Below are 24,475 nucleotides of genomic sequence, written 5' to 3' on the forward strand. Positions count from 1 at the left end.
TATACCAACCTCCGCCTAAGTTTAGTACTATAGTTTGGGTTGATCCGTTCCAGGTCTCCTCTTATGGCAGCTTTATTATAATTCGTCTTGTGGCTTAACCAGTCTGACAAGAATGGGTAGTCAGCCATCTTGTTTGGTGGTCAGAACAAAACCTTTTCACATTGCTTTCCAATTCAATACAACACTTCTTCATTTTGGTTTCAAGAGGGTGTGTTTAATTGTGTTCCGGTTGTTGTGGCCTTAATGTTTGGATCTCCAATATGTTCGATTTCAAACTATTATTCTTCCAATTATGTTATAGAGCAAAATTATTCTCTGTAGCTTGTACACATGATGTATGCTGAAGTAAGGCTCCATTTGTGAATCTTTCAGCAAAAGAAAAAACTGAAGGATTTACCAAGGAGAGACGGACAAATTAAGACCCTATCTGAATAGCTCATCTAAATTTGTGAACTTGCTGTACATTGATTGCATCAAGGTCTGTATGATTTGGACCTAAACCTACAATTTGTTGACAATGGCTTCCTTAGCTTTAAATAATCTTGGATACACATCAGGTAAGGTTTCGGTCAAACTCAAATAGCTATTTTATTCACATCCAAACTATAACTCATACGCAAGAGGCATTTTTTGCCTCCAAAATGCCGTCGAACTGCTTTTGATTCACCTTGGTTAATACTGCTCCTGCTTCTTGTTGTTGCTGCTGCTGCTGCGACAAAGTAAAGCAATAGAGTTAAATAAAATGATGTCCATGAAAAGGGTGATTGTGTAGGTTTGAATCTTCAAAGAAAGTTATTTACTTCGTCCAGTTTTGTGCGTGAGAATCATAGACCCGGAACCCCTTTATGCCTTCTTTAAGTGGGATGTGAAAGAGCTTATGTCATTTGGACATCTTTATGTGGATATAAAAATGTATCACATTTATTTACCTAATCGAACCAACTATAGGAGGAAGAAAAGTCTATTTTGTCGCTGTCAAAGCTAGTTTCTTGTAGGAAGGAAAATTGATATTTTTCCAGCAAAATTGACAGCATAGTTATTTAAAATTATGAACGTGGCCAACTAATCTTGGGTCATCTCCTCACGAAAAGACATCGAATTAGGATAAAAGAAAGTGGTGGAATTCAAAGTTATGACGCCAGATGGTTCTTGTGATGTGGTGTTTGTATACCTTTCAGAGCTCGACGGTGTGTCACACGTTGGTAATTTTTTAAAAAAAGTAAAAATGAATGTGGGAATTGTCATGCCCATCATTTTGAACAAAAAATATAAGATTTAAAATCTGATCAAATTTTAATGAAAGCAGCATCTCAAATTCTCAGATCTCCTGTGCATTTCCGGTGGTTCCATTCAGGATTCTTTATTTTTTTTAGGTAATGGAATAGACGGACTCTGTTGGTAGGAGTAGGAGTCATCCTGACTCCAGGGCTTTCACTTTAAAATGGACGCTATAGAAAATGAGGCAAAAAAGTAAGAGTTATTTTCTCCGGTGCATGTACCAAAGGATTTTTGTTCGGATGCTTCATGTCAAACCACACTCGATATGGTTAACATGTCCTTCTCACATTCATAAAAATGCTTAATTTAGACTCGCAAAAAATGAACAACTGACATGGCACGAGATATGTAGTTTTTTTTGATTTTTTTTTTAAAAAAATTATTAATTTGTGAAATATTTGTTATGATAGTTGTTGTGGGCAAGCTGTGGGGGACCTCTCTTAATAGTCCCACATCAGACAACTCTGGTGTGTGTATGTGCTTAAGAGGGATACGAGCACATCTTCCCTCACGAGGTGCCTTTTGTCCAAAAGATGAAGGACAAAACCGTGAAGCCGTCTGCGTGACGCTGGACCGGAGAGGTATAACCCTCGGTGGGGCCCGCTCAGGGGCTCCAAGACAACCCCGATGGGGACCACAGGGCACGCTCCTTGTCCGGATCTAACCGAAGCGGACAATACTTCGTGCGGCGGAGCGTGGTTGACTTCGACGACCTGCTTGACATGTGCGCACAACAGTGGCGCGCCAGGTGGGCTGTGGGGGGACCTTCCTTAATAGTCCCACATCGGACAATTCTGATATGTGCATGTGCTTAAGAGGGATACGAGCACACCTTCTCCTTTTGTCCAAAGGGCGAAGGACAGAGCACATCTTCTCCTTTTGTCCAAAGGGCGAAGGACAAAATCGTGAGGCTGTCTGCGTGATGCTGGGCCAGAGAGGTACAACCTCCGGTTGGGTCCGCTCAGAGGCTCCAGAGATAACCTCCGATGGGGATCACGGGGCACGCTCTCCGTTCGGACCTAGTGAAATGGACAATATTTTGTGGGACGGAACGTGGTTGACTCCGACGATCTGCTTGACACGTACATAATAATTTTGCAATAATTCAGGAAGTTTATTGTTTCTTGAACATTTTGATCCAAAGATGCTGTTATGCACAATCCTAGCCGACGAAATGCATCATCTCCCGTAGATATGGGTAATCTTTCTAGTAATAGTTTACTTGCTGGAATACTGGCTTCCATTTTCCGTGCATGAGATCATACAAAACAACGTGCCGGAAGAAATATCCCAGTGGGCTTCCGAGAAAAGTTACTTGACTGGTAGAAGACAAAGGAGGATGAGTTGAAGCTGTCAGTTTGGAAGGCTAAAAGGTCATAGTATAGATTTTTCTGATGGGAATAGGAAGTGAAGGCTTCCTTCCAAATAAAAGTCATAGCATGGTTGTGATTAGGAAATTGCTTTTCCAAGCTGTCCTCACTACTTGGGTGATGGATTTCTTGTCATCCCATGAATGCTGTTGACAAAGTCATCACGCTCTCATCAGCAATTGATTGATATCGATTTCTATATCATAACTCTTGCTTCCTGTATCGATCTAGCTCGATTGGACTTCCTCTGGCCAATCGATAAAACGAATAAATTATATCAAACGAATATAGGTACATCGGTGAGAATCAGTAAATAAAATACTGGATGATGGGACAGGAAGACATGGCCAATTATTTCTTTTACAATCCCACCCAATGCCAATTGGCTCCCTCCCAAGAATCCAAGAAAGAGCAAATACTGGAGTGAAACTCACGTACAAAGTTGTCTCTCTGGAAGCTATCATTGGCAAATCTGTGTGCTTATTTTTTGATTAGGCCGTTCTCACGAGAGATAGACACATGTCTGACTTCTCCACGATCTTGGCTAAATTTCGATCCCGCTCTTTCCCGTTTGCTTCTAAAAGTTTATATTCAGTCTTTTTTTTTTCTGCTGATTATCCTGTGAGACTATGATGAAAATTTTATATTGGATAATGATCAATTATCTATTATTAAAACAAATTATACTGCATCATTTTTTGAATCTCTCTGTTTGTCCCTGCCTTACTTTGCTTTTCTTAACTCTTACAGCCTATTTTGATTAGATATACACGAGATAAGAGGAGGGGAGGATAAGAGAATTAATGAACCCTTATTTGGAAAGAAATGAGAAGGATAAAGAAGAAAGGTACGTACCTTATTCTTATTTGGATAGAGGGTAGGATAGAGAGGTAAAGAGAGAGATAAAAAAAATTTTATATATATTTTGATAAATATGCGCTCTCTCATTAATATATATACTATTTAATATTGATGATATTTTTTATTATTTAAAATAAATTTATTAGATACTTTCATGTAAGATGCATTTGCTTCATGTACTAAAAAATTTCGTACTGAAACTATGAACTTGTAAGGAGCTCGCTGCATATATAAAATCTTATATTGCATATATAAAATTTTTATTCAAAAATAATAAAAAGAGGTCTATCAAGTAATAAGCTCATGCGAAGGGCGACCTGCGGGCGAAAGGGTGGCTAGGATTTTTGACTTATGTGAAGAGCAAAAATTGATTTGTACAAATGACCTATTTATAATTTTAAAATTTTATTAAAAATAAATTAAAAAAATAAAATTTGAGCTTAAACATTTCCGTTCTTTATAATTTAAATTAAAGATATAGAAAATTGAGTGAACGAAGGGTAGGAAAGGATTGAGAGAACCTTTCTCTATCCTCTTTTACCTCTCAAAAATTTTTATCAAATAGGAGTCTATTTTTTACCCTCTCCTCTCCTTTCCTGTATACCCCCCAATCCAAACAGGCAGTTAGAGGGAAATATAAAAGGAAGGTCTGACTTTGCTCGAAATTTGACCACTCTGTTGATTAGGCTACATGCCCTGTGAGTCTTTTTGCTGGCCTTTTGGATATCTGTTTGCGGCTGGTGGTGCATCTTTGATTTCTTTTGCTGCTGCCGAGATTTTGAAGTGGCTTCTTTAGGACTGATCCAACTTCCTGATGATAGGCGACGCCGACTAAGATGTTTTGGTTGGCGCTCACTTCCCTCTGAGCCTCCTTTGACCCTTTTAGTCCTGTGTCAATTATATTTATCTGTTGTTATTTCACCGGTTATCATACTCGTAAATTCCTGTTCTTTTTCGTTGTCCAGCTTTTATACTGAATAAAGTTTATAGCACCATAGTCTCCTTTTTTATATCGAAAAAAAAAATCAAATATTTGGAACAGTCAGAGCTGGGAGAGCATGTCGAGCAGATCTCTCTCACTCCAAATTTTAAGTTCTTATACGTAAACATGACCGACATACATCCGCGTTGTGGCTTTTATTCAAACACCGTGCTTTGAAGACGTACTACGGTTGGAAGATTAGGATAGAAGAGCTGCTTCCGAGAGATTTTATGCAGCCTCTGAGACTTGAGCAAAAGATAAGGTTGTGAGATTGACTTAAAAAGTAGCAGACTTGAGCAAACTTTTAAATTGTCAACGCTGCTTGTGAGCTCATTTTTGGCTCATTCACTCGCTCCAAAACCCAAAATGGATCCCCGATTCAATGAATCCTCAAATTCTAACGGATAAAGATATTATCTGAAATCTATCCAATGCATAGTGGATGCGGAACTAAATCCATGCCGGCACGGTCCTCGCATAAAAAAGCCAGTACTTGTTGTGAAAAAGACACCACACCACGTGATAAGAAGCCAACAAAGTCATACTCCAATGATAACAACCCCATCTAAGTTTGGATTTTTATAATATCTAACCTCCTTGCACTTCCCAAAATGACCTCATCATCTCCCCTAAACACCCCTACCTTGTGTAAGAAATAACACAAATGAAAAAAAAAAAAAAAAAAATTCTAGGGTCTTTTCAGTAAACTCACCACAAAAATTTGGAGTGGGGGTTCCCTCACACCCAATTTACAACAACTCCAACTTTGAGACCGTCCACCATTACCCCCTCCCTCTAATCTTCTATAAGTTTGGACTCCATCTCCTCCCTCTATTCTCTCCCTCCTTTCTGGCTTTTAACTTGCTCTCCAGGAGAGCCTGAGAGAGGGAAGGAGGCATGGGTTGCAAATTCTCTTGCAGATCATCACAGACGTTCGAGGGCGTGCGGGTGATCCACATCAACGGCTACGTGGAGGACTTCGTGGGGCCGGTCACGGCGGGCCAGGTAACGGGGAAGCCCCCCAAGCACGTGCTCTTCTCCGCGGCCCACCTGCTCTCCCCGGGCTCTCGACCGCTCCAGCTCGACGACTTGCTCGAACCGGGCCGGATCTACTTCCTCCTCCCCCATTCCGTCTTCCAGTCCGACACGTCGCCGGTGGACCTGGCCTCTCTCGCCACCCGGCTCACCGCCATGGCGCGTCGGGGGGGCGGGCCGGCACCCGCCGGAGGCCCACAGCCGACCGGTGTGTTGGGGAATATTGGGCCGGGGACTGATGGGCCGTGGCGGTCGAGGGCTCGGACGTGGAGGCCGGAGCTGGACCCGATCGAGGAGCGGTCTCTGGGGCGGTCCATGGGAAGGGAGTCCTACAGCAGCTCCAGCCCCGATCGGAAACGTGAAATGGTCGCAGGTTGGGAATATCCCGCCCGTAATGTGCCGTGACTTTTGCTTGGCACGTGTGTAGTGCTCCACGCGTGTGTGGGTTTTTGGGTGTTCCGAAATGGATGGGTTTTTCTCTCTTCTTTTTTTTTTTTTTTTTTCCTTTTTATAAATAATATATGAACTTTCTCTCTCTCCCCCCTCCCCCGTGCGTGCGCGTGTGTGCCTGTACGCTCGTCTCCTCGTGGATGAGATTTTGTTTTTTTTTTTTTTTTTCTTTTTCTGATTGGCGCAAAAGACAGATCTCTCTTTTACGATAGAAGAGATTTTTGGAATGATAACGAAATACATCTTGTGGTCATGAGATCGCATCGGAAACGTGAAATGCTCGCAGGTTGGGAGTATCCCGTCCGTAATGGTGTGCCATTACTGTTGCTTGGCACGTGTGAAGTGCTCCACTCGTGTGTGTGTGTGTGTGTGTGTTTTTTTTTTTTTTTTCCTTCCTCCCGATTGCATGTCTGCTTTACAATAGAAGAGATTTTTGGAATGATAACAAAATACGTCGACCAAGATGTTGTGTTCATGCAACCATATTTGATCAGTAGATTAGCCATGCATGAGATGATAAAGATCACACGCATCGAGAACACACAAATCATATCTATGATTAAAATGTTTGTAGGGCCAGGATGGGTTGCCGTCACAAAGACGTTTACGATGTGATGCATCTTTTTGACTTCTGAAGGGGCCATGGATGGAATCCATCCACGCCCTCCTTCACGGAAACATGATGTTGCTGCCAAAATTCGAACTACAATGATCGGACGAGCTTGAAGCTAGAGAGATTTGACGAGCTGGTGAATGGCCGAAGAAGTCTGCCAAGAGTCCAACTAGAAAGCAAAAGAGATTGAACACCGAAAATTGTTGGAATTTACTTGACGAGGAACCCTCCAGTGCACTTAAGTTAGATCAGAATTTTGGGAAGCGATGAAAATTTGAGAACGGTGAAAATAATAGTATGGGTATTGTTGTAACTTGTGGGTCGAATATCGGAAGACTGAGTCTCGAAAGTTCTATATCGATCAAAGTCGAGAGTATCTCTTGCTTAAGAGTGTGGACTCCCTCTTGCTCACGTGAAGCGCCTTTTGTGGGATAAAATCATGAGGGACGGCGTTCTCAGTGATCCCTGTAGCGGGCATGCGTCGTTCCGAAGTGGACAATACCTCGCGTGCGATGGAGGGAGAAAAGTTCGTACACTCTACACTTTGGGTCGGACATCGAGAGGCTGAGCTTCGAAAGTCCCATATCATGGTCGAAAGTGTCTACTGCTTAAGAGTGCGGACTTCCTCTTGCCCACATGAAGTCTTTTTTGTGGGGCAAAATCGTGAGAGACAGCGTTCTCAGTGATCTTTATAACGGACACGCGCCATTCCGAAGCGGACAATACCTGGTGAAGGAAAAAAATTCTTATACTCTGGGCACGTAGTCTCCACAGATATGAAAGAAATTATATCAAAGATAGATCCTCTAGATGTTGATTATATCTAGAATAAAGGTTAGTCTCTATTACCGAAAGAGACGGATGTGCACCATAGCTACTCGGCAGATAATTACTGCCCGAATGTTATGCTCAATCTAGAAGATGACTTGTAATTATTCTGCATCGTTCATCATAAGTATATGGGATCATAACCATCTTTTTATTCTATCCGTAGATTAATTCCTGCCACATCAACGTGGACTGCGGCCTTTCTTTATTTCTATCGAATACTATTCCGACTGATCGCGTGGATATCTGCTGGAATGGAAAAAAAAAAAAATGTATGCATCACCTTGGAGAGCGATGTCGCAACTGTATACATTTATTCTTTCGAGTTCCCAGCGTCCTCCACTAACTGAATCAAAAATCAATGCACGCATTGACATGTCTGTACTACCATCCTTTCATCCACAAATTCCAGGGAAGAAGATCCAAGTTATCCTCCCGGTTTTATTATTGAGAACTCTGCCATAAATCTCGGGCGATCACATTTTCTTTTATCCATTTAGGCTTGGCGGCATCTACTTCTCACCATCAATACTGTATACTCTCCTTTAGAGAAATCCTCGTTGCACCGTCCCTTCCCATTGGTCAACGAAGCCACCCTTTCCAACGCCAGTTAATGCGCCTATTAAATGTTTATAGATCCGTATTTTAATTTAAAATATTAAATAATAAAAATATTTTTTATTTTAAAAATTTATATCACCGAACAGCTTATTAGGATACCATCACACATATTAAAACATTGTGCAGATATAAAATTATAAAAAAAATATATTTTTATTATTAAAAATTATCATAATTTTTAAAATAGATACCTACGAGATGTCATAATTTTTTTAAATTAAAAAAATATTTTTATCATTTAAAATTTTAAATAGAAAAATAAATTTACAAATATTTAATGAGTGCATTAATAGATATTAAAAAATATGATTATATGGATCAATCACGTAAAATATTGCGTTTCATATCGAATTTTCTACACCATCCATGATGCATAAAGAATTCCTCTACTGCTAGAACATGCATCACTTAATTTTATTGGACCCTCCTACCATTTAAATAAATATATATTAAAAAAAAAAAAAAAAAAAAAAAAAACTTTGTTGGGCCTTTTGGGAGGTTTTCGTCGATCCAACTACAAACCTCGTCGTGTCCTGGTGGATTGGTTTAGCTCCCATCGCGGCGTTACTCGGGCGCTAGTTTTGTCTGGACCGGACAGAACCCGTTTTGTTGAAGTGGTTTTGGGCCGTTTTTTTTTTTTTTGTTTTGTTTTGTTGGTCATTATGGGAACTCAGTTCAACTTCATTGCAAACCAACCCATCATCGAAGTGGGCTACCTGGGCCAAATTGAGATCTAATTCCCAATTACGGACAGCCAAACAGGTTCTCACTCCTTTCCTTTTTCACTTGATTTGTATGAGTTTTTCATGGCCAAATTCAGTCCTACAAACCCCACCAGGAATAATCTATGAAGATCCTCAAGGCATATAACTTGACAGGGCTGTGCTATTTCTTTTTATGAAACATATCCTTATTATCTACTTCTATTAAACAATTATTTAATACAATTGCCAAGTTCAGTCCAAGATACCCCATTAGCTGAAAGCAAGAAATCTGTTCTTGTAGTCTGAAGATGTAAAAAACTACTTGGCAATTTGATAGTGTTAACGCAGTCCAATACTTGAAGTTTTTGTCCAAAACTATGTTGAAGATGATAAACCATGGATTTTTTCAGCTGGTAAAATCTTTTTGTTTGTTCTGGAGTGCAAGTAGATCATTTATGTTTTGGTTAAAATCAGTAGATGATTGACCAGCACTGGCATGATTTCATTGTTTCATGCGGGTGGTGTCCCAGCCTTGCACTAGCATGTTGTGTACCATGTCATCCCATTCTATGCTAATGCTTGGCATGTTCGCTAAAACTAGCATGGCGGCATGCGAAGTACTAGCACTCAACCCGTACAGTGCCATTGCTGCTTGCCAGTACATCAGTGGCATGGTATATAACATGCTATGCTGACCAGGACTTAAATGCATGGTTTCAGCCCAAACCTAAGTAATTTAGTTTCAAATATTATGTGCATGTGCTTGTTTGACTCTATTAATCATGAAAATGAATGCCTTAGCGTTAAATAATAGACAGAAAATGCTGGTATAATTAACTTCTGTCAAAGACGCAGAAAGGCCCTCTTCATGTGTTGCTTGGGTGGCAAAACTTCTGGCATTATGTGTTGCATGATTGATGCCCGATAACATTTTTTAATATAATAAATCAGCTATTACAATGAAAATTTACCAAAATTTTGTGAAAATAGATTTATGTGAATTATGCTACCTCAGCACCAGTTCATGGAGAATGACATCAGGTTGAGAGCCAACCATTTAGTGGATCATAAATATAGACATGACTAAGGCTACTGATTGTCAAAATAATTTTAATAAATTTATTTTCTTTCCTTTTGTTTTAAATATAATAATTTTATACTTCAATTACTTTTAATTTTTATCCATGGACAAAGTTTGAAATTTCAGTTTTGGTTTTAGTTTTGTGTGATAATGTTGCATCTAGATGGGGGTATCTTGTGGGTGTGTGACCAGATCTGTGATACTTAGTTGGAAAGCATGGTTCTGCTGTGTACAAATTTTAATCACCTTCCTTGTACTTAGTAGAGATAATCCTTTACCTTTCTATCATTTCATTTTTATATAGAATATTAAGTAATAGATTTCAGATATTATTATTTTTCTTCCATATCCTTACATCTCTACCCTAGTAGGTTTTTCTGATCCGCTCTTGCTGTTCTCATATTACTATAGTACTGTTTTGTCTTCTGCTGTGATGGTCTTCCTGTATTTTGATCTCTATGGTCCCCGCTTCACTATCAACAGAAAGTAGACAGAGAACAGTCGCCATGTTTTTTAATCCACCAGAGCACAACTATCTGTTAATTTGTAGTAAGATGCCAAAATAGCTGCTACCTTAGTTCATGTTTTGAGCATTCTTTTAATAGCTCCTTTAAGCCAGTAGACTACTATGTACCCGAAAAAAAAAAGCCAGTAGACTATCGCTCGAACACTGCCATTCCTGATCACCTTTGTAAATGAAACCTGAAGGTAGTGTCATAACCTAATATTTTTTCCTTAATTGCCACCAAAAATTACAATTGAACTTTCTTCTACTCATAAATCTCTAACAAGAAAGATGCCCATACATCATTCATTCTTGCTACTGTTCTATGACTCTTGGAAATTCGAATAATTTGCTTCATGCTTTTAATTATAACATCTAAAGTGGAAAGTTGGCATCTGGATTTGCTGATTTATGGATATGCCTTTTCATACCAGCAATACATTTTCCATGGAAACTTCCTTTTTATGTGGAATCCCTTTCATGGATCTCATGTTCTTTTTCATTCTTAATTCAAGCTGAGGTATTTTTTAGTATTTTTTGTATAAATTGCCAAGCTAACCTCTAGATCTTTTTAGGAAATCCATACAGCTTTTGCTGTTTCATTCCCTCAGAATAATTATTGTAAGAGGCAGAGAATGATTCTGTTAATTATAGCGAAGATAAACTAGCATGAGTGAAATATTCATTTTTTGTGAACTTAAGCATCTACTAGCTGAAAATGTGACTTTTCTGTTATGTTTCTCTTTTTTTTTTTCCCCGAAAAAAAGTTTGTAGTTTTGGTTTAAATTAGCTGGTTGGAACTTAAATTGGTGCTTATGTATTGTTTAATTGCACATTTATTGTTCACTCAAAGTGCATGTAGGTGGCCTGGGGGAAAATTTCCATGGTTGATGCAGAGAAGAGATTGTTGGCAAATGCACTTCAAGATGCTGATAATCAGCATTTTGTGTTACTTTCTGAAAGGTGATTGTGTTGAATCAGCAGTTTATTTTGGTTGCTTTGGTTATGCTTTGATCGGCATTCCAACTATCATTTATTTGCATTGCAGCTGTATACCATTACATAATTTTGATTATGTATATAGTTATCTGATGGAAACAAATATCAGCTTTATTGACTGGTGAGCCTCTCAGTTATTTTGCCATAAAATTTATTCTGATAAAAATTCACATCTTTGATACTGGCTAGTAATTTATAGAGTCTTCATATAAGGATTCCAGTTATAGACTTATTGGATCGCATCTTTTGATCTTGTTGAATTATTTGTTTTCAGTTTTGAGGATCCTGGCCCACATGGAACAGGCAGGTATTCTGAGCGTATGTTGCCTGAGATCGAAAAGAAAGACTGGAGGAAAGGTGCACAGGTAAGCTGAAGTATATTTCTGATTTATCACCAGGAGAGTAACTGAATAAGGATAAATGAAAGATTTGCCCAGATGACTATGGGATGCAGGAGAACCATGGAGTTAAATGAAGCCATAAGCATAGGAAATACAGGATATAATGCCAACGTATAACTATTTGTGTTAGCCTATTGGTGAAAAATAATATCTTAGTGCCCTTTAACCCTTACAAGCATCAAACTAACAAGGTTGTGTAAAGTTTTATGGATCACCTATTAATAAGGTTAGCATCCCATTTTTGAATTTAACGTGATATATAATTGAAGTACCTAATATTCTGGTCAACTTTGGTGCTGTTTGTTGCCCTGGAGTCTTTTTGTATTGATGTTAGCCAGAACTACTTTGACATATAGGAGTTTGTTGTGAAGGTTTTTTAGTATTTTATGCACAAAGTATGATGCTGAAGATGGATTTGTATCACTAATTCATTATAGCAGCATCGAAGTTGATAAATATCATAGTTGAGGTTTACTACAAAAGTCAGCTTATCATGGACCATATCTGCGGGGTTTCAATTTCTTTTCCTTTTGGATGAGCAATTTGCTGAAGTAATACTGTTAAAAAATTAAAAAAATTTAAAAAAATAAATCACAACCAAAAGTAGAAAAGCATGAAGCATGGCCTATAGATTTAGATAATACCTGCCATGGTACCTCATTTTTATCCGGAGGAATCTTAGTTGACAAATCAGTATGCTTGGAGTGTGTCCTCATGGGCAATCTTTGAATTACCAATATACATGGCTAACCATGTAATATCTCTGGAATTTTCAGTAAAAAAACATAGTCATATATCACATTCATTTTCTATATACTTATTTGGATCCTTTGGTTGGAGACAAGTCAATGTTGATTTTTGTAATAATTTGGAGTTTCTAACTGTAACTGGAAGTTGAGACAGAGTGATGTTTAATATCAAAGCTAGCAAAGAAACCCTTATATGTATGGCTACAATTGCCACATGCCCTCACATGAGTGGTCAACCACAGGGAAAATTGATATACATAAAAAAAGTAAAATTTATGGATGTGAAAAAGTAGAATTGTAGCTGACAATGTAACAAAACTTGCATGGGTTCAAGCTTTATTTCTTTCTCTCTTTTTTGGTGGGGCAATGGGGGATGGAGAGGTTCATGAAATTGCTTTAATATCTTAAGTATTATTCATATTGCAGTGGTTTTCAATCAAGCGACAACATGCTGTGCTGATTCTGGCTGACAGTCTTTACTACACAAAATTCAAGCTTTATTGTAAGGTAAGTTGTGTGTATGATAAATTACTGCTTGTTCCAGCAAACAATCAAGAAGTTTTAGCTGTTTCTTAAGTTATTTTGAAATAATTTTTTTTGTTGAGTGTTGTAACAATTTTGAAATACCATTGATTGACCTTGACATAGCTGGTACTAAAGATGTGGTACTCATCCCAGATTTCCACAGCCAAAAGTACTGTGAGCTGCAAGTAAGGAGTGATTTGTTTTCAAATTGACATGATATCTTACTAAAAATTACAGCTAATGGTGACGGTGTAGCAAATGTATATTTGAATTGAGCATACATGTATGCATGCATGTATATTTGAATTTGGCATGGTGTTTGGCAAGACCAGTTAATCTGCTACCTGTAGGGGTTGGTTTGCTTTTCTGACTAAAAGATTCTGTATCATTAGAATGCGTTCATGGTGCTTACTTTCATGAAAAATGTACTGATGTTGTTATATATTTGACTATCACAGCCAGGTATGGAAGGACGGAATTGCTATTCTGATGAACATTACCTGCCAACTCTTTTCCACGTCAGCACATTAGAGACCATTTATGCTCAAATCTTCATCAAATAATTTTCCTTTTCTGCTTTTCATTGTTATTGCTCTTTTTTTTAATCTTGCAGATGGTTGATCCTACTGGAATTGCAAATTGGTCTGTGACTCATGTTGATTGGTCTGAGGGAAAGTGGCATCCAAAATCATACAAAGCTCGGGATGTTACTTTCAAGCTTTTGAAGAATATAACAGTATGTTTGAATTTCTTTTGAACAGCAAAATGAAAAGCTCTGGTTTGATTTTTACCTGTAACAACTGCAATCTTGTGTAGAGTTAATGATATGTTAATCTAGTAATGGTGTTTTTTTGCAGTCTATTGATGAGACCGTACATGTTACAAGTGATGCAAAGGTACACTTGACAGATCTTTTGCATTTTTCCTTTATTTTTTGGTCCACCTTTCAATTTGAAGTGTACCTTTTCTTTTTTGATGTTTTTTCCTTCTCAATAAAATATTCTGCAGTTTTTAACATGCTCTTTTCCATAGAACTCAGCAAATATAATGAACAGACTGATCCATTAAAGTATATTTGTTGCGACTGGCTTTGATTCTGTCAACCTATAGAATAAATGATACAAAATTTTTTCCTTAACATTTTTGTTCATATAATTTGATAAATAATGTCTTTTTTGTGGTTGATGCACTTCTCTTCCATCGCTTTAAATTATAGAGATTCAAGAGGTAGTGTTCTAATAAAGAGAAGACCCCAACCCCAACAGAGGAGCTGATTTTCCTTGTGTCACGTGCAGATGTTAAGCCACACTGGGAATTTTGATGAATTAGAAGTAGACAACTTATATGAGTTGCTCATATTTCCATTAGCTTGACTGCTGGAATTTTCACTATGTTATTCTTGTTCTTCTTATCATGATGATATCCATTTCATGCATATGTGAACTTTTGCCTCTCTCATTGTATGCTATGTCAGGAAAAGCTGTAGTTTAATGTGAGGCAACATCACATTTTATACTATATTTTGAAATATAGATCCTCATTGAGGTTCCCCGCAACTTTGATGTAGCATGACATGACTTGCACTCTAGAATATATGGTCTACATTGTACTAGGGACCATAAACTAAGGTCCAGTATCCATTTGTTTTGAGTAAGATGCGGAGAGCCAAGAAAGATGGATATCTCTAAGATCTGCTTCTAGAGAGTGAAAATCAAGGTTAAAAAAATAACCAAAAACTGAGGGCATAAGAATAACTTCGAATTCCCATTAAATGGTCACCTGGTTACAAAATCATGGACATGGAGATGTTATGAGTTGTGATAGATGAACCTCCAAAATAGCAAAGCTTCAAAACGTAGAAAGAGGGCTCTCTGTGAAGTCTACAATCTTGAACGTACATGTAACTGCAATTATTCTTAAATCAAGATTTTCTCGTGGAGGATCTAGAATGGTGAAGGTGAAATCAAAATTCTCTCTTGGAAAAATCTCTGTTATGAAAGGAAAAGCAATCATGGCATCTGAAAGTGATGCATCCTGGCGGCATGAGAAAGAGCTGAGGTGGTCAAGTTCTCACTAATTGGTTAGACATTCAAGTTTGGTTCAAAGGACATGAATTTATTGGTAAAGAGTTGGATTAAATGTGCAAGGGTTACACTTGTGCAACCTACAAAGGACAAATCATGCCTATATACTGAATTACAAAGCTAACTAGCTTTTTGCATACATACATACATACATACATGTGTGTGTATGCATGCATGTGCGTGTGCATGTGTGAGTGGGAGAGCGTTGGTCTGTATTGGCACACATGCACGTGAACCTTCAAAAGCTGAAGCTAAGGCGCACCAACTAGTAGCATGATAGTTCGACCTGTCCGTGAAGCAAACGTGAACAATATTTTCTTGTGAAACCCTGCCAAGACCTACCAGTTGTTCAAAATATGCTTACGTAGAATCACATGAATATAGAATGTTGCGGAAGATACCGTTACTTGTTTCAAGCCTGAATGACTATGCCCTTGTAGACAATCTTAGAAACCAATTTATTTGCTGTGCATCCTATCTCAAGTTTTCTATTCATATAAAGATCTTCATTGAAAATGTTATGAGAGGAAAAAGTTGACAGTTCATAAGCTGGTAAGACAAATTTTATGCTGTGCAGTTTCAATGCTGACTGAAATACAAAATTGTTCCCCTCCACAAGATTTGCCTTTATAGTCATTTGCAAGGAAGAACATTTAGCCTATTTTCAAGTATCAGTCGGACCCATATTTGGAAATATTTCTATATATATAGTTTTTTTTTTTTTTTTTTTAATTTTCCTTGTTCAGTACAAACTCCACTGATTCTCTTTTTCTACTTGGAGGGGATACCCATTTTTTTCCTGCATTTTCTCTTAATACGCACTGATAGAAGATGAATTGTACTATCACTGTCTCATTCTTTCTTGCAGAAGGTAGTGCAGAAGAGACCTTGCCTATGGAATGGATCAAAGAGGCCATGTTATTTATTTGCCAGGAAATTTGTCCCTGAAACGCTTGATAATGTGATGAATTTACTCTCCAATTTTACAGCTCTATTTGAGTGAGCAGCATACGTAGCATTCTTTTGGCCGAGCATTCAAACTCTGTCCCTCACCCTTCAGTTCCTAATTTAGTATATAAATTGTGTACACATGAAACTGCTCGTCGATCTGTAATGCCAATCAGGTTCATAGGACGGGAGAGACTGTCGGATGCTTGAGGAATGGCTTGAGTTCTGTGAGTGTTTGAGTAGGGCTGAGGTGGCTGCCAACTCAATGCCTCTCTGCCCCTCAATTAATGTCTCCATAATTTTTCTGTTTTCTTTTTAATCAATAGCTTTCTTTTATTATCGGTTTTATGTAGGTTCTTTCATTTTCGTCCAGTGGTTCTGCTTTTGGAACAGCAAATTTTGTTAGCCTATTTAACTGCTGTAATTTGATCCATTTTCGCAGAGATGGAAAACAAAAGATCACAAATTACTTCCCTCTTGTACTTATTATATTCCAACAGGGCTATAGTTAATGAAAAGTTTAGTATTTTCATTGCATAGAACAAGTTTTGTCCATATGACATTTTTTGAAAAAACTCTCGTCATTATTTTTTTTTTGATGTAGCAGAACTCTCGGAGTTGCCATCTTTCTATACCAACCTCCGCCTAAGTTTAGTACTATAGTTTGGGTTGATCCGTTCCAGGTCTCCTCTTATGGCAGCTTTATTATAATTCGTCTTGTGGCTTAACCAGTCTGACAAGAATGGGTAGTCAGCCATCTGTTTGGTGGTCAGAACAAAACCTTTTCACATTGCTTTCCAATTCAATACAACACTTCTTCATTTTGGTTTCAAGAGGGTGTGTTTAATTGTGTTCCGGTTGTTGTGGCCTTAATGTTTGGATCTCCAATATGTTCGATTTCAAACTATTATTCTTCCAATTATGTTATAGAGCAAAATTATTCTCTGTAGCTTGTACACATGATGTATGCTGAAGTAAGGCTCCATTTGTGAATCTTTCAGCAAAAGAAAAAAACTGAAGGATTTACCAAGGAGAGACGGACAAATTAAGACCCTATCTGAATAGCTCATCTAAATTTGTGAACTTGCTGTACATTGATTGCATCAAGGTCTGTATGATTTGGACCTAAACCTACAATTTGTTGACAATGGCTTCCTTAGCTTTAAATAATCTTGGATACACATCAGGTAAGGTTTCGGTCAAACTCAAATAGCTATTTTATTCACATCCAAACTATAACTCATACGCAAGAGGCATTTTTTGCCTCCAAAATGCCGTCGAACTGCTTTTGATTCACCTTGGTTAATACTGCTCCTGCTTCTTGTTGTTGCTGCTGCTGCTGCGACAAAGTAAAGCAATAGAGTTAAATAAAATGATGTCCATGAAAAGGGTGATTGTGTAGGTTTGAATCTTCAAAGAAAGTTATTTACTTCGTCCAGTTTTGTGCGTGAGAATCATAGACCCGGAACCCCTTTATGCCTTCTTTAAGTGGGATGTGAAAGAGCTTATGTCATTTGGACATCTTTATGTGGATATAAAAATGTATCACATTTATTTACCTAATCGAACCAACTATAGGAGGAAGAAAAGTCTATTTTGTCGCTGTCAAAGCTAGTTTCTTGTAGGAAGGAAAATTGATATTTTTCCAGCAAAATTGACAGCATAGTTATTTAAAATTATGAACGTGGCCAACTAATCTTGGGTCATCTCCTCACGAAAAGACATCGAATTAGGATAAAAGAAAGTGGTGGAATTCAAAGTTATGACGCCAGATGGTTCTTGTGATGTGGTGTTTGTATACCTTTCAGAGCTCGACGGTGTGTCACACGTTGGTAATTTTTAAAAAAAGTAAAAATGAATGTGGGAATTGTCATGCCCATCATTTTGAACAAAAAATATAAGATTTAAAATCTGATCAAATTTTAATGAAAGCAGCATCTCAAATTCTCAGATCTCCTGTGCATTTCCGGTGGTTCCATTCAGGATTCTTTATTTTTTTAGGTAATGGAATAGACGGACTCTGTTGGTAGGAGTAGGAGTCATCCTGACTCCAGGGCTTTCACTTTAAAATGGACGCTATAGAAAATGAGGCAAAAAAGTAAGAGTTATTTTCTCCGGTGCATGTACCAAAGGATTTTTGTTCGGATGCTTCATGTCAAACCACACTCGATATGGTTAACATGTCCTTCTCACATTCATAAAAATGCTTAATTTAGACTCGCAAAAAATGAACAACTGACATGGCACGAGATATGTAGTTTTTTTGATTTTTTTTTAAAAAAATTATTAATTTGTGAAATATTGTTATGATAGTTGTTGTGGGCAAGCTGTGGGGGACCTCTCTTAATAGTCCCACATCAGACAACTCTGGTGTGTGTATGTGCTTAAGAGGATACGAGCACATCTTCCCTCACGAGGTGCCTTTTGTCCAAAAGATGAAGGACAAAACCGTGAAGCCGTCTGCGTGACGCTGGACCGGAGAGGTATAACCCTCGGTGGGGCCCGCTCAGGGGCTCCAAGACAACCCCCGATGGGGACCACAGGGCACGCTCCTTGTCCGGATCTAACCGAAGCGGACAATACTTCGTGCGGCGGAGCGTGGTTGACTTCGACGACCTGCTTGACATGTGCGCACAACAGTGGCGCGCCAGGTGGCTGTGGGGGGACCTTCCTTAATAGTCCCACATCGGACAATTCTGATATGTGCATGTGCTTAAGAGGGATACGAGCACACCTTCTCCTTTTGTCCAAAGGGCGAAGGACAGAGCACATCTTCTCCTTTTGTCCAAAGGGCGAAGGACAAAATCGTGAGGCTGTCTGCGTGATGCTGGGCCAGAGAGGTACAACCTCCGGTTGGGTCCGCTCAGAGGCTCCAGAGATAACCTCCGATGGGGATCACGGGGCACGCTCTCCATTCGGACCTAGTGAAATGGACAATATTTTGTGGGACGGAACGTGGTTGACTCCGACGATCTGCTTGACACGTACATAATAATTTTGCAATAATTCAGGAAGTTTATTGTTTCTTGAACATTTTGATCCAAAGATGCTGTTATGCACAATCCTAGCCGACGAAATGCATCATCTCCCGTAGATATGGGTAATCTTTCTAGTAATAGTTTACTTGCTGGAATACTGGCTTCCATTTTCCGTGCATGAGATCATACAAAACAACGTGCCGGAAGAAATATCCCAGTGGGCTTCCGAGAAAAGTTACTTGACTGGTAGAAGACAAAGGAGGATGAGTTGAAGCTGTCAGTTTGGAAGGCTAAAAGGTCATAGTATAGATTTTTCTGATGGGAATAGGAAGTGAAGGCTTCCTTCCAAATAAAAGTCATAGCATGGTTGTGATTAGGAAATTGCTTTTCCAAGCTGTCCTCACTACTTGGGTGATGGATTTCTTGTCATCCCATGAATGCTGTTGACAAAGTCATCACGCTCTCATCAGCAATTGATTGATATCGATTTCTATATCATAACTCTTGCTTCCTGTATCGATCTAGCTCGATTGGACTTCCTCTGGCCAATCGATAAAACGAATAAATTATATCAAACGAATATAGGTACATCGGTGAGAATCAGTAAATAAAATACTGGATGATGGGACAGGAAGACATGGCCAATTATTTCTTTTACAATCCCACCCAATGCCAATTGGCTCCCTCCCAAGAATCCAAGAAAGAGCAAATACTGGAGTGAAACTCACGTACAAAGTTGTCTCTCTGGAAGCTATCATTGGCAAATCTGTGTGCTTATTTTTGATTAGGCCGTTCTCACGAGAGATAGACACATGTCTGACTTCTCCACGATCTTGGCTAAATTTCGATCCCGCTCTTTCCCGTTTGCTTCTAAAAGTTTATATTCAGTCTTTTTTTTTCTGCTGATTATCCTGTGAGACTATGATGAAAATTTTATATTGGATAATGATCAATTATCTATTATTAAAACAAATTATACTGCATCATTTTTTGAATCTCTCTGTTTGTCCCTGCCTTACTTTGCTTTTCTTAACTCTTACAGCCTATTTTGATTAGATATACACGAGATAAGAGGAGGGGAGGATAAGAGAATTAATGAACCCTTATTTGGAAAGAAATGAGAAGGATAAAGAAGAAAGGTACGTACCTTATTCTTATTTGGATAGAGGGTAGGATAGAGAGGTAAAGAGAGAGATAAAAAAAATTTTATATATATTTTGATAAATATGCGCTCTCTCATTAATATATATACTATTTAATATTGATGATATTTTTTATTATTTAAAATAAATTTATTAGATACTTTCATGTAAGATGCATTTGCTTCATGTACTAAAAAATTTCGTACTGAAACTATGAACTTGTAAGGAGCTCGCTGCATATATAAAATCTTATATTGCATATATAAAATTTTTATTCAAAAATAATAAAAAGAGGTCTATCAAGTAATAAGCTCATGCGAAGGGCGACCTGCGGGCGAAAGGGTGGCTAGGATTTTTGACTTATGTGAAGAGCAAAAATTGATTTGTACAAATGACCTATTTATAATTTTAAAATTTTATTAAAAATAAATTAAAAAAATAAAATTTGAGCTTAAACATTTCCGTTCTTTATAATTTAAATTAAAGATATAGAAAATTGAGTGAACGAAGGGTAGGAAAGGATTGAGAGAACCTTTCTCTATCCTCTTTACCTCTCAAAAATTTTTATCAAATAGGAGTCTATTTTTTACCCTCTCCTCTCCTTTCCTGTATACCCCCCAATCCAAACAGGCAGTTAGAGGGAAATATAAAAGGAAGGTCTGACTTTGCTCGAAATTTGACCACTCTGTTGATTAGGCTACATGCCCTGTGAGTCTTTTTGCTGGCCTTTTGGATATCTGTTTGCGGCTGGTGGTGCATCTTTGATTTCTTTTGCTGCTGCCGAGATTTTGAAGTGGCTTCTTTAGGACTGATCCAACTTCCTGATGATAGGCGACGCCGACTAAGATGTTTTGGTTGGCGCTCACTTCCCTCTGAGCCTCCTTTGACCCTTTTAGTCCTGTGTCAATTATATTTATCTGTTGTTATTTCACCGGTTATCATACTCGTAAATTCCTGTTCTTTTTCGTTGTCCAGCTTTTATACTGAATAAAGTTTATAGCACCATAGTCTCCTTTTTTATATCGAAAAAAAAAATCAAATATTTGGAACAGTCAGAGCTGGGAGAGCATGTCGAGCAGATCTCTCTCACTCCAAATTTTAAGTTCTTATACGTAAACATGACCGACATACATCCGCGTTGTGGCTTTTATTCAAACACCGTGCTTTGAAGACGTACTACGGTTGGAAGATTAGGATAGAAGAGCTGCTTCCGAGAGATTTTATGCAGCCTCTGAGACTTGAGCAAAAGATAAGGTTGTGAGATTGACTTAAAAAGTAGCAGACTTGAGCAAACTTTTAAATTGTCAACGCTGCTTGTGAGCTCATTTTTGGCTCATTCACTCGCTCCAAAACCCAAAATGGATCCCCGATTCAATGAATCCTCAAATTCTAACGGATAAAGATATTATCTGAAATCTATCCAATGCATAGTGGATGCGGAACTAAATCCATGCCGGCACGGTCCTCGCATAAAAAAGCCAGTACTTGTTGTGAAAAAGACACCACACCACGTGATAAGAAGCCAACAAAGTCATACTCCAATGATAACAACCCCATCTAAGTTTGGATTTTTATAATATCTAACCTCCTTGCACTTCCCAAAATGACCTCATCATCTCCCCTAAACACCCCTACCTTGTGTAAGAAATAACACAAATGAAAAAAAAAAAAAAAAAAATTCTAGGGTCTTTTCAGTAAACTCACCACAAAAATTTGGAGTGGGGGTTCCCTCACACCCAATTTACAACAACTCCAACTTTGAGACCGTCCACCATTACCCCCTCCCTCTAATCTTCTATAAGTTTGGACTCCATCTCCTCCCTCTATTCTCTCCCTCCTTTCTGGCTTTTAACTTGCTCTCCAGGAGAGCCTGAGAGAGGGAAGGAGGCATGGGTTGCAAATTCTCTTGCAGATCATCACAGACGTTCGAGGGCGTGCGGGTGATCCACATCAACGGCTACGTGGAGGACTTCGTGGGGCCGGTCACGGCGGGCCAGGTAACGGGGAAGCCCCCCAAGCACGTGCTCTTCTCCGCGGCCCACCTGCTCTCCCCGGGCTCTCGACCGCTCCAGCTCGACGACTTGCTCGAACCGGGCCGGATCTACTTCCTCCTCCCCCATTCCGTCTTCCAGTCCGACACGTCGCCGGTGGACCTGGCCTCTCTCGCCACCCGGCTCACCGCCATGGCGCGTCGGGGGGGCGGGCCGGCACCCGCCGGAGGCCCACAGCCGACCGGTGTGTTGGGGAATATTGGGCCGGGGACTGATGGGCCGTGGCGGTCGAGGGCTCGGACGTGGAGGCCGGAGCTGGACCCGATCGAGGAGCGGTCTCTGGGGCGGTCCATGGGAAGGGAGTCCTACAGCAGCTCCAGCCCCGATCGGAAACGTGAAATGGTCGCAGGTTGGGAATATCCCGCCCGTAATGTGCCGTGACTTTTGCTTGGCACGTGTGTAGTGCTCCACGCGTGTGTGGGTTTTTGGGTGTTCCGAAATGGATGGGTTTTTCTCTCTTCTTTTTTTTTTTTTTTTTTCCTTTTTATAAATAATATATGAACTTTCTCTCTCTCCCCCTCCCCCGTGCGTGCGCGTGTGTGCCTGTACGCTCGTCTCCTCGTGGATGAGATTTTGTTTTTTTTTTTTTTTTTCTTTTTCTGATTGGCGCAAAAGACAGATCTCTCTTTTACGATAGAAGAGATTTTTGGAATGATAACGAAATACATCTTGTGGTCATGAGATCGCATCGGAAACGTGAAATGCTCGCAGGTTGGGAGTATCCCGTCCGTAATGGTGTGCCATTACTGTTGCTTGGCACGTGTGAAGTGCTCCACTCGTGTGTGGTGTGTGTGTGTGTTTTTTTTTTTTTTTTCCTTCCTCCCGATTGCATGTCTGCTTTACAATAGAAGAGATTTTTGGAATGATAACAAAATACGTCGACCAAGATGTTGTGTTCATGCAACCATATTTGATCAGTAGATTAGCCATGCATGAGATGATAAAGATCACACGCATCGAGAACACACAAATCATATCTATGATTAAAATGTTTGTAGGGCCAGGATGGGTTGCCGTCACAAAGACGTTTACGATGTGATGCATCTTTTTGACTTCTGAAGGGGCCATGGATGGAATCCATCCACGCCCTCCTTCACGGAAACATGATGTTGCTGCCAAAATTCGAACTACAATGATCGGACGAGCTTGAAGCTAGAGAGATTTGACGAGCTGGTGAATGGCCGAAGAAGTCTGCCAAGAGTCCAACTAGAAAGCAAAAGAGATTGAACACCGAAAATTGTTGGAATTTACTTGACGAGGAACCCTCCAGTGCACTTAAGTTAGATCAGAATTTTGGGAAGCGATGAAAATTTGAGAACGGTGAAAATAATAGTATGGGTATTGTTGTAACTTGTGGGTCGAATATCGGAAGACTGAGTCTCGAAAGTTCTATATCGATCAAAGTCGAGAGTATCTCTTGCTTAAGAGTGTGGACTCCCTCTTGCTCACGTGAAGCGCCTTTTGTGGGATAAAATCATGAGGGACGGCGTTCTCAGTGATCCCTGTAGCGGGCATGCGTCGTTCCGAAGTGGACAATACCTCGCGTGCGATGGAGGGAGAAAAGTTCGTACACTCTACACTTTGGGTCGGACATCGGGAGGCTGAGTCTCGAAAGTCCCATATCATGGTCGAAAGTGTCTACTGCTTAAAAGTGCGGACTTCCTCTTGCCCACATGAAGTCTGGGCAAAATCGTGAGAGACAGCGTTCTCAGTGATCTTTGTAACGGGTACGCACTGTTCCGAAGCGGACAATACCTCGTGAAGGAGAAAAATTCTTACACTCTGGACACGTAGTCTCCACAGATATGAAAGAAATTATACCTAAAAATAGATCCTCTAGATGTTGATTATATCTAGAATAAGGGTTAGTCTCTGTTACCGAAAGAGACGGATGTGCACCATAGCTACTCGGCAGATAATTACTGCCCGAATGTTATGCTCAATCTAGAAGATGACTTGTAATTATTCTGCATCGTTCATCATAAGTATATGGGATCATAACCATCTTTTTATTCTATCCGTAGATTAATTCCTGCCACATCAACGTGGACTGCGGCCTTTCTTTATTTCTATCGAATACTATTCCGACTGATCGCGTGGATATCTGCTGGAATGGAAAAAAAAAAAAATGTATGCATCACCTTGGAGAGCGATGTCGCAACTGTATACATTTATTCTTTCGAGTTCCCAGCGTCCTCCACTAACTGAATCAAAAATCAATGCACGCATTGACATGTCTGTACTACCATCCTTTCATCCACAAATTCCAG

General features: G+C 39.3%; 3 protein-coding genes across 3 annotated transcripts; all 3 read left to right on the forward strand.

Moving 5' to 3' along the window:
* The first annotated feature begins 5,235 nt into the window (after positions 1-5,235).
* LOC140859168 (uncharacterized) lies at positions 5,236-6,061 on the forward strand. Its single transcript, XM_073260777.1, has one exon. The coding sequence runs from the start codon at positions 5,389-5,391 to the stop codon at positions 5,929-5,931; it is 543 nt and encodes a 180-aa protein (XP_073116878.1). The 5' UTR covers positions 5,236-5,388; the 3' UTR covers positions 5,932-6,061.
* A 5,070-nt stretch (positions 6,062-11,131) lies between these two features.
* LOC140859244 (glycosyltransferase BC10-like) lies at positions 11,132-16,370 on the forward strand. The gene is made up of 8 exons (XM_073260933.1): positions 11,132-11,291; positions 11,377-11,448; positions 11,602-11,692; positions 12,904-12,984; positions 13,461-13,520; positions 13,616-13,738; positions 13,860-13,898; positions 15,955-16,370. Exons 1-8 carry the CDS (start codon positions 11,212-11,214, stop codon positions 16,087-16,089), a joined length of 681 nt encoding a protein of 226 aa, XP_073117034.1. The 5' UTR covers positions 11,132-11,211; the 3' UTR covers positions 16,090-16,370.
* A 5,519-nt stretch (positions 16,371-21,889) lies between these two features.
* On the forward strand, positions 21,890-22,716 carry LOC105049310 (uncharacterized). The gene has a single exon (XM_010928916.4). It carries the CDS (start codon positions 22,044-22,046, stop codon positions 22,584-22,586), a length of 543 nt encoding a protein of 180 aa, XP_010927218.1. The 5' UTR covers positions 21,890-22,043; the 3' UTR covers positions 22,587-22,716.
* The last annotated feature ends 1,759 nt before the right edge of the window (positions 22,717-24,475 follow it).

Source organism: Elaeis guineensis, chromosome 7 (assembly GCF_000442705.2).
Source record: "Elaeis guineensis isolate ETL-2024a chromosome 7, EG11, whole genome shotgun sequence".
NCBI lineage: Eukaryota > Viridiplantae > Streptophyta > Magnoliopsida > Arecales > Arecaceae > Elaeis > Elaeis guineensis.